Here is a 12,444-nt window from a genome sequence, read left to right as displayed (position 1 = left end):
CTCTCTCTCAATTATCCTAACTCTTCTGCTCGCATCCCCTCGCCGGCCGGAGTGAACAGCAGATCGCCATAGATTCCGGCGTCCGACCGCCGGAATCCGCGAGAGATACCGGCGGCCGAACGCCATCCGAGGCGTACGCTTAGAATCATTCGAATTCGGGCCAAGAAAGGGAAAAGAAGCGAGAGGGAGGGTATAATATTTTATTCGGTTGCGGCGGGCAGGCGGGAGGGCGGGGCGTGGCGGTCTTGCTTGCATTGGAGGGGAAAAGGAGAGAGAGAGAGAGAGAGAGAGAGAGAGAGAGAGAGAGAGAGGCGGGGGAGAGGTAGACGCTCGCGCACGGCACGGATGCCGAGGTGATCCCTTGTGGGATTCCCCCTGGCTGCCACCTCCTTGTCTTATGGCGTAATCTATTCCCCTATCTCTCCCCTGCCCCCTGTGGATCGCTTTTATATAAATTCTTCTCCGCTCCACCACCCTTGCCCCGTGCTGTCTGCGGCGATTCTTGGTGAGCGGAGGAAGCGGGCGATCCGGTGAGAGGGACCTCCTTCTATCTTGTGCTTTCCTTTATTTTCTGGATTTCTTTGATCTGCTTCGAATTGGTGTCGAGAGCTCAAATCTTGAGGCCGGAAATGCAATTGCTAGAATACTTTAGTTGTTGGATTTAGCTGTTTCCCTAGTTTCTCTTCGCCCCATTAGTTGTTGGCATTCGGTTGCTGCGACGATTTAACTCGACCTTTTTTGTGGAACTTTAGGTTTCAGCGCCAAAAGGGTTTTCCCTTTAATTTAAATATTGAGCACGTCGACAATTGCTTGAAGCGAAGAAAGGAGCAATTTGAGCTGCAACCTAATTTCTTTATTTGTTTCCTTTTTGTATCATTAGAGATCAACCATTTCTCCGGGGAATTCAAGCAGACCATGGGGGAAGAAGGAATGGCCATGTGAGGAAAGTCTGGGGTTCTAAATATGAATTTTGGTCGTGTCTTTGATTTTGGAGCTGCAGATATCCTACTAAAATGATGAAACAAGGGCTGCAAGCTCCATTCAATCTGCACTCCGAGGCATCTCCATTTTTATCCGAGGAGCTGCACTTTGTTACTGAGGTAACAGTTGCCTTTAATATTTCTTCTTTTCCTGAGAATTACAGAGAATGATGAGCCCCTCCTAATAACTACCCTGGTCATGTAATTGGGTACCACCTCCACAACTAATCAAATCTAGAACGTCTCAAAAATGAAAAGGATATCCAACCACTAGGTCGAGGCCTCCTTGGTAATAATTGCCTAACTACAGGCTTTAATTGATTCTCTTGCGCAGATTAAGAAATTCACCTAGATCCAAGAGCACTAACACGCCTGAATATATTATGAAATAATTTTTATGCTGTTTATATTTTCTCTTTTGTTGTTTAATTCATGGAATCATTTCTATTGGTGAATTTTCTGAAAAGCAATGTTTGTGGGGCACCACGACTTCACATCAAAAACTTTTTCTGTTTTTTTCTTTTTACTCCTTTCTGTTATCTAGTTTGCAAGAACTTCCTCAGTGAAATGCATTAGATGTTTGCAGAGACAAGTTGGATTTCAGAAGCCTTACTTTGTTTATGATCATAGTGGTGAACAGTATCACATTACTGAGAGTTGGGTCTCTTTTTTAATGTGAACTGCATGTTTTCCCTTTTTTTTTTCAGATTGGAGAAACTTTGGTTTTCATCTGATAGTCATCTAGGGAGCTCCAAATATTGCTTGTATCTTCTTAATTATCAGGTGAAATGGGGCTGGAGCATTTAGTCTGTCATGTTAGTTTATTTTGTGCTTTACCAACTTACAGTTTTTTGAAACTTTTTCCACTCATACTTAACTTTTAAGATATTTTTTTCTAAAAGAAAAGTTTTTAGAGTTCATTCTGCCTATCTATGTTCATTTTAGGATGCTTCTGTTTTTTTTTATTGTTTTTCTTTTCTTGGCACTTCCAGTATTTCCTGGGAGCAATCCATTTCCAACATTTAGCATGGACATTTGGGGGATCTCCATTTATCTGAGCTTTTAGAGGGTCCAAGTTGATTATACTGTAAGCCAAGCCATCACTCTTAGTGTATTTGCTATATCATTCAGATTGGATAAAGAGCATTTTATCATGGGTGTGTGCATATAATTTCTCAACTTTGAGTCGCAATCTAATTAATCCTGGGTGTATTGTCTGTATCTTAATAATTTTTTTAAAAATGTTATTTCTCTTAATCTGGCAATTTATTTGTTTCCGCTTTTGATCTAGAGCACAACTGTATTATGTATTCCAATTCATGATCTGCAGAGGGAAGGCAAATAATGGCAGGGAGCAAGTCTGTCTCATCTATACTTGATGAGCTTCATAAGATTGGATTAAGCCCTGTGGAAAGCTTAGAGTTTTCGGAGTCTTATGTTCTTAAGGACAAGAAGACTAAATCAAGTTTTGACCATCATATACTGGAGCCACAGAGGATGACCAGCATATCTACTATTTCAAGAGTTGCTGATCATGTTTCTGAATCCCGATCTGATCCATTGGCTCTACAATCTTCTTTGTTCAGTGAAGGGAACATAATGGATCTTAGTGGGTCACATTTCGAGAATGGACTTTTCTCTAGTTCTTTATCAGATATATTCAACAATAAATGTGTGTTTTCCTCCTTCCCTTTTTTATACTTTGGTACTATTTTAAATAATGCTGCTATGAGATGCCTAAGTTCTTCTGAGGCAATTGTTGTTTTCTGTTTAATATATGTTTTTGGAGTGAAGTTTTAGGCATTACTTGTTGAATATAGCTTTGTCACAGGTTATATTAATGTTTTTGGATTGATTATGTTTAATTTCATTAACTTTCGTGGCAGTGAAATTGTCATCAAATGTTGTTCAGTCTGTTCATTCAGTTAACTCGAACTTTGGTGAAGAAGTGTTCTTTGAATCAATGGAGGACATCGAAGCTCAAACTATTGGGAACCTCCTTCCTGATGATGACGAATTGCTATCTGGTGTTACTTACGATAAGGGATATACTGGTAAACCCAATGATGAGACTGATGTTGATGATGACATATTTTACAGTGGTGGTGGTATGGAACTAGAAACTGATGATAAAATAAATGAGAATAAAACATATGAATTTGCTGGTGGAGGAGCTTCTAATTATCAACAAGGCAAACTAAATGGCCCATTTGCCAGTGAACACCCATATGGTGAACATCCCTCTAGAACTCTTTTTGTTAGAAATATCAATAGCAATGTCGAGGATGGTGAACTAAGAGCTCTTTTTGAGGTGCTATTTTTGTTCCACTTGATCTTCTTACTTGGTCATTCTTAGAGTGAATGGTTTCAGTAATGTCCATAGATTTCTTAATTTCTGATTTCTTTCTCCTGCTTTCTTCAGCAATATGGGGACATACGGACACTCTATACCGCTTGCAAGCATCGTGGTTTTGTTATGATATCCTACTATGATATAAGGGCAGCACTAAATGCAATCCAAGCACTCCAAAACAAGCCGTTGAGGTGTTGGAAATTGGATATCCACTTCTCTATTCCAAAGGTAGCAACTTCTTTCCTTGTTTTTTGACTGGTGTAATGCCATTGCAGTTCAATAAAAGGTTCTAGAAGTAATCTTCTCCTTTGTTCCAGCCATTTTAGAAATTTTTATTTCTTCTCCTGATTTTTTTAAAAATAAGTTCTCTTGAAATTTAATTTAAAGTGGTTAACACAGATATATTGAGAACCTTAATTTTTTTAATGGCATTAGTACCACAAAGGAGATGTAACATGATTTGCATAATTGTCCAACAGGGTTTGTATAACGTGTCACCTCTTCTACAAAAGAATTCTCCAATAAATCGTGGAAAATAGAAATGGGTCTTTACAATTGTCTTTGATACCTCTATTGTGAAAGATTGGTGTATGCTGCAAAATGAGCCTTTGAACTGAGATTTGAACCGGTATAGACGTAGTGCCAATGAATTCTTTGCATCATACAAGGATACAATGCCATGGATATAAATTGAAAGTTTAGCTTAAGAGTATTCTTCCTGCTTACAGACATCAGTTGAATTGACATTTTTTTGGCCAAGTTTTTGTATTCTTGCATATGATTTTCAAAGTAGCTAAAAGCATAGTGTTAAGTTGTTGAGAATGACCAGCTATTGTCTACTTCGTGAAATTTCGTAGTATCTTTTTTTCAAGGAACTTGGTGGGTTTCATGAAGTAATGTCTATTTCATGAAATTTCGTATCTTGCTTGTCCATGCCATCTCTTTTATAATGATCATCTGGGTCTCCCACCAATGTCATATTATTGGCTTGACCTATAAATTACTTGAATCTTTTGAAGGAAGGGTAGGTTGCTTTGGAGTTCTAGGGGACATTGACTTATCTGCAACAAGGAACTTTTCAATCATTTGGTTGTGAATTCTGGTGGTTATCCAACTTTCTTTCTAATGCTAGGAGTCTCATACTTTGATGTCTACATTGTTTTCTTTAAAACATTTTATTCTGTGTAACCATTAACCTGCAACCAGTGACCTAGCTGATAAGATAACCCATAGGACAACTAGACTGATAAATGGTGCCATGTGGAAGCAATATTGTTCCTAACAGATTCTTCTTTGGGGGTGAAGAAGAGACTTATTGTTGTAAATGATACTGACTTCTTCACCTTCATCCTGGAAAAATGGAGATAAGCCTAATCTTATCATGATGGTCTCTTTCACCCTGGCATCATCTCATTGTCAATCCACTTGCTAAGAATGTTAGTATATTTACTTACTCATTTACACTGATTATATATTCTTGTCATGCATGTAAATTCTTCTACTGTACCATCTTTGTGTATTGAACATGTCTTTTCCTGTGATGTATGTGTCGATGCCTCCAGATTACAAATATTTTGTAATGACATGCACTTGAAATTATTAGGACAACCCTTCTGAGAAGGATGTAAATCAGGGTATGCTTTTGGTATTCAACCTGGATTCCTCTGTTACAAATGATGATCTCCATCAGATATTTGGAATTTATGGTGAAATCAAAGAGGTAATGTACTTTTTCTGCTTCAATATTGTATAGCTTGTTATACTAAAACTTGAGTTTAAGTTTTTTTATATTATGATAATAAAGTCAATATTGTCTTTAATTCCCAAATTTGACCTTGATAGATATGCAGCACTCAACATAAGTGTCATCACAAATCCATAGAATTTTATGATGTTAGAGCTGCTGAAGCTGCTCTTCATGCCTTAAACGGGAGTGATATTGCTGGCAAGAAAATTAGGCTTGAGCTTAGCCACCTTGGAGGTGCAAGATGGTGGGTATTATCTAAGCAAACTCAGTTTTGTTCCCATATTCATAATGTCCTGTAGCAGCTTTGTCTCTGTATATATCTATTTAGTTGGTGATTTTTTGGGAAATGATATGGAAAGTTAAGTGGATTTTTGGTTGTTCATTATTCTTTATTTAATTTAATGCTATCTTTTAATCTGTCTTGTGGTGTTCTATCATTCTTATTTATGTTACAAAAATAGCTGGTCAAATTGATTATTTAGCTATATTCTTATCTTGTGAGTTTTGAAGTAGTCACTGTTCTGGATTTCATTTACAATTTTGTGTCAGCTACTCAGCTTTAATTTTTTAGTTCCAACTCCAAGTATGATAAATCAATTTGAAGTGTTGGAAGCTTGGTACATAGTATTGTTATTTCATTTTCATGTCTTAGTATGTATAATTGTACACATTTAAAATGCATCAAAATTTTGAACAGGCACTCCATTTCTTCATTCTTTTATTTTCCCGTTAACTAATTTCTAGGATTCAGCTGAGCTTTCATAATGGAGGGTCGTTCACAAACTAATTTAATGAATAATAATCTTGTTGGCTCTTTTGAATTTTGTTTTTTATTACAACCACCCTTAATATTTATAGAGCTCCTGCCATACCTATTCATATTAATATAGCCTCTCTCAGTACTCAGTTGCGTGAGTTTTTGTTGAACAGAAAGTTTTCTCACGATAATGGATGGTTCAATAGTCATGATGGATCTATGTTCAAAAATTGTACTGTAGTGAACCTGAAATTCAACAACTGGCATGTTCAGTTTTGGGCCATGCTTGTCTTTTGTGTTAATAATACAATTGGATAGACAATAACCACAAAGACTGAAAAACTCATCATATGGGATCGTTTTTCAGCATTAACTTTCTTATCTAGGATCTTGTGCTCTGTTATCTGAGTAATAGAACTTATAGAAGTTGATATAGTCAGGTATACTGTGCATTTCTACTATCAATGGGTCATCTATATTCTTATTTACTATTGGCAGATATGAAAATGAGATCTTGTATGGTTGCACTGCATCTCAGATGCAAGTGTTTGTCTATTGGTGATGGTTGAAAAATATTTTTGACAACAGAGTGAACTAGGAACTGAGATTGAAATGGCATGGTAGTATTTTAGAACATGTCTTGATGCTTCATGTATCATATTGTTTGGTAGAAAAAAAATAAAACTAAATCAAATAAATGGAACTCTCTCTGTTGGTTATCTCGGGTTCTTAATTTTTTTTATGAATACTTCAACTAAAATTGTTATAAATTCCATATGGCCCCCTTAGATTGACTATTTTGACATTAAAACCTCACCCTAGATTAACTTTTTGGACATTCTTAATGTTATGTCCAATTGTCTGTAGTTAATTTACAATTTATCTTTCTTTTCGAATAGATAGGTGCATGAACTTATATGCATTACTTGGCTTGTGACCCATATAGTGAACTAATCTTCCTTTGTGTATGGGGTCAATGCTAGTACCCATGGCTACTAATATGTAGCCAGCTACACGGGAAGAGAATATAGTTTAACGTGCAATTTTTTTGGGTGTACTATTGTATTTTGGAATGAAAATTTTAAGTTCAAGTTTAAGCCAGATAGTTTATCTTTAGTACAACATATTTCATTAGCAAAATATTATGGTTTTGTTTTGCATAACAATAGAATCTAGTTCACTTTTCTTATCATTTTTATTCAGTATTAAGCAGATTATATTTTCTTTCTAGACAAAGCTTCTGTTGGTTCTTCTTTTGAGCAGACAGTCTTTAGATCAATATCTTCATATGGTATTTTACTAATTTGTATACAACATTTAGCCTATCCAACCGTAGGCTGGTAACTGAAAATTTGGTCCTATTGGTTCGGATTGGAAGTAGTGTTGTGGTGTTTGAGAAAAGCCCCTTGCTTACTGCTTCCTTTTTTTATTTACACGAAAATAAGTTCAATAATTGAGGAAAGGATATTTTCTGGTACTATGATATCGAAATGTCACTAGCAGTCTACATTGCATGCCATGCAGGCATGCACAGTACTATTATATTATCAGTTATAGGTGTTTCATCTGGAATTACACTTACTCTCATAACTATTAACTTTTAAATACCACCGTTGTTTAATTTTGCATTTTGACTATCATATATAGTGACGCAATTCCTTTGCCAACAGCTTCACGCAACAGTTATCTCCAGAGCTGAAGCAGGAAGAATTACATGGATGCTGGCAGGAAAGTCCAAATAACTATCTCCCTGGGTGCTTTGGTATGATTATTTGGGCTTTGATTTTCAAATGATACGTGACTAAATGTGTTATGTCGCTTCTCATGTCAGGTTATGTTTCTGGCCTACATAATTTACCTAAATGTCAAATTTTCAGGACCGTCCTCGCTTGGAGTAAACACATCCAAAGGTCTTGAAAATGGAGCTATCCAAGGTCTAAAATCTGCGGTTCAAGCACCATTCAACCCAATTATAGAGGCCACATTCCATGGAATCTCATCTAGCATGTCTCAGAATTTACCTTCCCCTATAAGAGTTGCATCAGTTGGTAACAGTCAAGCTGCCCATTCTGACATCACGCATTCACTGGGCCAGATGAATTTTGAATTTCAAGATATGCCTGGTTTTCATCCTCGCTCCCTTCCAGATTATCACGATGAAGTAAATAATGACATTCCTTACCACTCAAGTACTATGTCAGCTGTGGGTACGGGTGTCATATCCAGACCTGTTGAAGGAATTGATAAGAGGCATCTACAAAAAGTAGGATCTGCTAGCTTCAATGGGCATGCTACTGATCACAATGAAGGTATGGACAATGAACCATTATTTTCATTTTCTGCACTTTTTATTTGGTTAGAATAACTTCTCGTTACCAATGTTGCATCTGTTTCTGATCAATTTTGAGTGCTAATTTTGTTGGCTTTTGGTGAGTCATTTATCATTATAAAAAAGATAGGTTTTCAAGATCTGTTTCCCTTTATTGCTTTCTTGATTATTGCCTAATGTATATTATTACTTGCAGCATTTTGTTCTGCAAATAGAATCTGCTCTCTTCAGGGACATCAATATGTATGGAATAATACAAATGTGTTCCACCATAAAACCCCTAACCCCATGTCATGGTCAAATCCACCATCATTTATAAACAACATTCCTACTAATCCATCTCAGATCCATGGAATTCCTAGAGGACAATCTCATATGGTAAACACGGTTGTTCCTTTACACCATCATGTTGGTTCGGCACCTGCTGTCAATCCATCACTTTGGGGCAGGAGACATACCTATGGTGGGGATTCCATTGAACGGCCTGCTTTTCATCCTGGATCTCACGGAAGCATGGGGCTTTCTGCAGCTTCTCAGTTGCATTGGCTAGAACTTACTTCTCATAACATATTTTCTCGTGTTGGTGGAAACTGTATGGACCCTTCTGTTTCTCTTGCACATGTCGGTATTCTTTCACCTCAACAAAGGGGTCAGATTTACCATGGAAGGAATCCAATCTTCCCCATGCCTGGTTCATTTGATGGTCCTACTGAGCGGATCAGGAGCCGAAGAAATGACACAAATGCTACTCAGAGTGATAACAAGAAGCAGTATGAACTTGATATTGAACGTATTATACGTGGTGAAGACTCTCGAACGACACTTATGATAAAGAACATTCCCAATAAGTATGCTGAATTCTTATTTTCACTCCTTTTTGGCTATATGGATGTAAGTTATCTGCTTGTTATTCATTCCCATTAAACTGTTTTATCCTGGTCTATATAGATACACCTCTAAGATGCTGTTGGCTGCTATTGATGAAAATCATCGAGGAACTTATGACTTCATCTATTTGCCAATTGATTTTAAGGTAACTGCAGTAACTTGCTATTGATGGGCATACCTGCATCCATTATTGATTTACTCATTGGGTATGTGTGGTTCTCTACTTTCCAGAACAAATGCAACGTTGGCTATGCGTTTATAAACATGGTCAATACTCAGCATATCATTCCATTTTACCAGGTTTGGTACTTTATGAATCTTAAGCCTTTGAATAGTTAGGTTGAATGCTTTGTCTCTGGTGCTATCCACCAAATAGTAGTATCCTTTGTTGATCTTGACATCTTTAACATTATGTTTTACTTTCATATTAATAGTGTTCTTTCTTTCTTCAGTTTTTAGCATGTTGTGACTATTACTGCTATTTAGATTGTAAACTGAAAAAAAGCATTTAGATGATTATGTGATGTCTCTTGCTTCCTTGTATCAGCATTGTGTTTGGTTATGTTGCACAATTGAAGGTATGAAATGCTAAAACATTGTATCCTATGCAGTCATTTAATGGTAAGAAATGGGAGAAGTTTAACAGTGAAAAAGTAGCATCACTTGCATATGCCAGAATCCAAGGGAAAGCAGCTCTGATTGCTCATTTCCAGAACTCAAGTCTGATGAATGAAGATAAACGCTGTCGTCCTATCCTCTTCCATACAGATGGTCCTAATGCCGGGGATCAGGTATGAGGCATCATTTTTTCATTTTTCATGGTTCGGATTTCTTTCTCACGCTATGCTCTTGGTTGTTAGTGGTTTATCCTGCAATGTACATTATTGTGTTCTGTCGAAAAAATTTAGCATCATTAACGGAATCTGGTCGATAATAGTCTCCTCTATTGCTGTGTTTGTCTGTATCAGAATTGACATACTTTATCTTTCATACTACTTATTGGTTTTTGAGTAGTGGCGGATCCAAGATTTTGCTTTTTTTTTTTGGAAATTTTGGGGGGAGTGGACAATAACATTTATATGAACACTGTAAGTTTATGTCTCTATAATTGTCTGAAACCTTCTTGCTTGTTGGTATTTGCATAAATAATTTTGGTAAATGAAATTTCTGAAAATATAAAAGACTATGTTAATAATTATTCATAAAGGGAGAAGTTTTCAACAAGAAACGATGAGAAACAATTAAAATTTCCAGAAAACACAAGAAAAACATATGCCATGATGTTATATGATATTACTCATCTTTAATCGTGAGAACTTATTATGGTATTTATTTAAGTTTTATTTTGAAGTTTAAGCATGACATACCTAATACAGCTACCTACTCTGAAATTAGAGTTGTTGGACTATTAGATACATCCTAATAATGTTGTAACCTTCTAATTTGTTAAGAAGGTACGTTTCTTCCTACCCAATCTAATTTAGCAAGTGCCAAAAACGCATGAACTTGTATGAGAAATTTTCTTAATAATTTGATAAAGCCTCTGTTGAGTTATTTGCAAAAATTTTGATGCCTTTATATTGTAATGGTCTTATATGCTGGCAAGCGGCAACATTTTCAAATAAACTCAGGCAGCAAACATTCTAACAAATCAATTTGTTTACCAGCACAAAAAAGAAATATGAACAGATATTTAATAATGGCAGTTCCTTGGAATTCTCATTATCATTATTTTTTTTGGCTTGTACAGGAACCCTTTCCTGTGGGCACTAATATCAAGTCAAGGTCAGGCAGATGGAGGACGGACAGTAGTGAAGAGAACCATCAGGGAGATAAGTCCACCTCTGCAAATGGAGAAGCCTCTTGTGATGCAGCGGTTTCCCCTTCAGGTCCACAAAAGATTTGAGTGAGAACAATGCCACCTATTGGAGGGGCATTGACTTTGAGGCCATATCCATAGTCTGGTGATCACATATGCAATATGCTGTGTTATGGTTGCACTTGGATGCTATTTGAAGTGCATTACCGAAGTTCTTGGACTATTTCATCAGGATTTCATCAAAATTACCGAGTCAAAATGGGAAAGGTGCTGGGAGAACCCCAAGATTTTGGATATACACAAAGAGTAAAAAGAACAATGTACAGATATTTCGGTAGAGGAAAATAGGTTTTTTCTCGCGGTTTTGACATATCCTCTCCGTATTCTTTCTCCTTTTCTAAGCCACCCATTGGTATATTTGTTTCTTCGAGTTCTTCGAATTTGTTACATCGTCACACATATTTATATCAATACTTATCGTGCTCTTTCTTTTCATCTCTTTGCGGATATATTTATATCTTTGGCATGGTTGGTTTTTGTGAATATATAAAAATCCGATCATGATTTTTGAATAAGACATCTTAATTTTTTTAATCCTTTATTTTTTGTTCAAGTGGTCAGAATCAGACAATATTAGCAAAGTTGATACCTCGTGAAGATTCAAAGGATGCTGTCGGGACACATCAGTTATCCCTTTCTTGATTCTCGAGTGTCAAGAAGTCATCTTCTCGGGTTGACAATAGGAGGCCTATAAATATTATATTATATGGGAAATGATTGTCGCATGCTAACTTTGCATGCGGGGCAAGTCACAATGGACCAAATCAATAAGCTTACTTCAAACAACTTTTGGAAGGTCTGAAGTCTCAATCATTTTGAACCTCCCTCATTGAAATGTTGACTGTTAACTTGGAAATGGTCGGTCGGTGGTGGATTCTGATTCTTTTGTTTCTTTTCTTCTGCTCTTCATCCATACTCTCTCTCTCTCTCTCTCTCTCTCTCTCAAAGGAAAAGTCAAAAATCTAATATCATTGGTGTAGTTTGACATGTACTAGTCAAAAATATCCCATAGGTTGCGTCCGAGATGGATTACTAAATGATAGTAGTACAATGTCAACCAAGCAATCCCTGATTCATTTATTCATACAAATTTTCCCAAGACTTTATTAATGAATCCAACATATAGTCATATTATATATTTATATATATATATAGTTATTTTTTATTATATCTTAGCTTATATATGGTAAAACATAGCAAATGGGTTGCTCATCTGAGAGACAAATCAAGATAAAAATTGGCTCACCTGACTCATTCATGTTTTCAGATGATTGATTATATGGTAATTAATTTATTTTGTGATTTAAATTATGATAAGATAGGTTGCAAATGGACAATCTTATCCTTACGTTAAAACTCATCTTTATATTCTATCTACCGTTAACAATCATACAATTCATGAGATCAGCATTCTATAAGCTTGACACCTGCAACCTCAAACCCTTGGCCACTATTACGTGCATGGAGTCGACGCTTGCATGCAACGGACCGATAAGGTTTGACTCGCATTA

General features: G+C 36.4%; 1 protein-coding gene across 7 annotated transcripts; it reads left to right on the top strand.

Annotated features, from left to right (window-relative positions):
• On the top strand, positions 1 to 11,368 carry LOC135666011 (protein MEI2-like 4). 7 transcript variants are annotated; one of them, XM_065177494.1, is made up of 16 exons: positions 1 to 530; positions 753 to 1,100; positions 1,688 to 1,763; positions 1,973 to 2,067; positions 2,311 to 2,652; positions 2,867 to 3,291; positions 3,403 to 3,561; positions 4,937 to 5,053; positions 5,176 to 5,324; positions 7,508 to 7,599; positions 7,715 to 8,146; positions 8,363 to 9,014; positions 9,115 to 9,199; positions 9,286 to 9,354; positions 9,666 to 9,845; positions 10,805 to 11,368. In XM_065177494.1, the coding sequence occupies exons 5-16, from the start codon at positions 2,325 to 2,327 to the stop codon at positions 10,958 to 10,960; spliced, it is 2,844 nt and encodes a 947-aa protein (XP_065033566.1). In that variant the 5' UTR covers positions 1 to 530; positions 753 to 1,100; positions 1,688 to 1,763; positions 1,973 to 2,067; positions 2,311 to 2,324; the 3' UTR covers positions 10,961 to 11,368. The 7 variants fall into 7 exon arrangements, with proteins under 7 accessions (XP_065033566.1, XP_065033570.1, XP_065033568.1 ...); XM_065177498.1 differs by lacking the exons at positions 1,688 to 1,763; positions 1,973 to 2,067 and having other exon boundaries at positions 753 to 769; positions 881 to 1,100; XM_065177496.1 differs by lacking the exon at positions 1,688 to 1,763.
• Positions 11,369 to 12,444: the final 1,076 nt, after the last annotated feature.

This window comes from Musa acuminata, unplaced genomic scaffold (assembly GCF_036884655.1).
Source record: "Musa acuminata AAA Group cultivar baxijiao unplaced genomic scaffold, Cavendish_Baxijiao_AAA HiC_scaffold_1059, whole genome shotgun sequence".
Classification (NCBI taxonomy): domain Eukaryota; kingdom Viridiplantae; phylum Streptophyta; class Magnoliopsida; order Zingiberales; family Musaceae; genus Musa; species Musa acuminata.
Note: the sequence above shows the minus strand (reverse complement) of the source record. Positions and strands in the feature narration are given on the sequence as shown.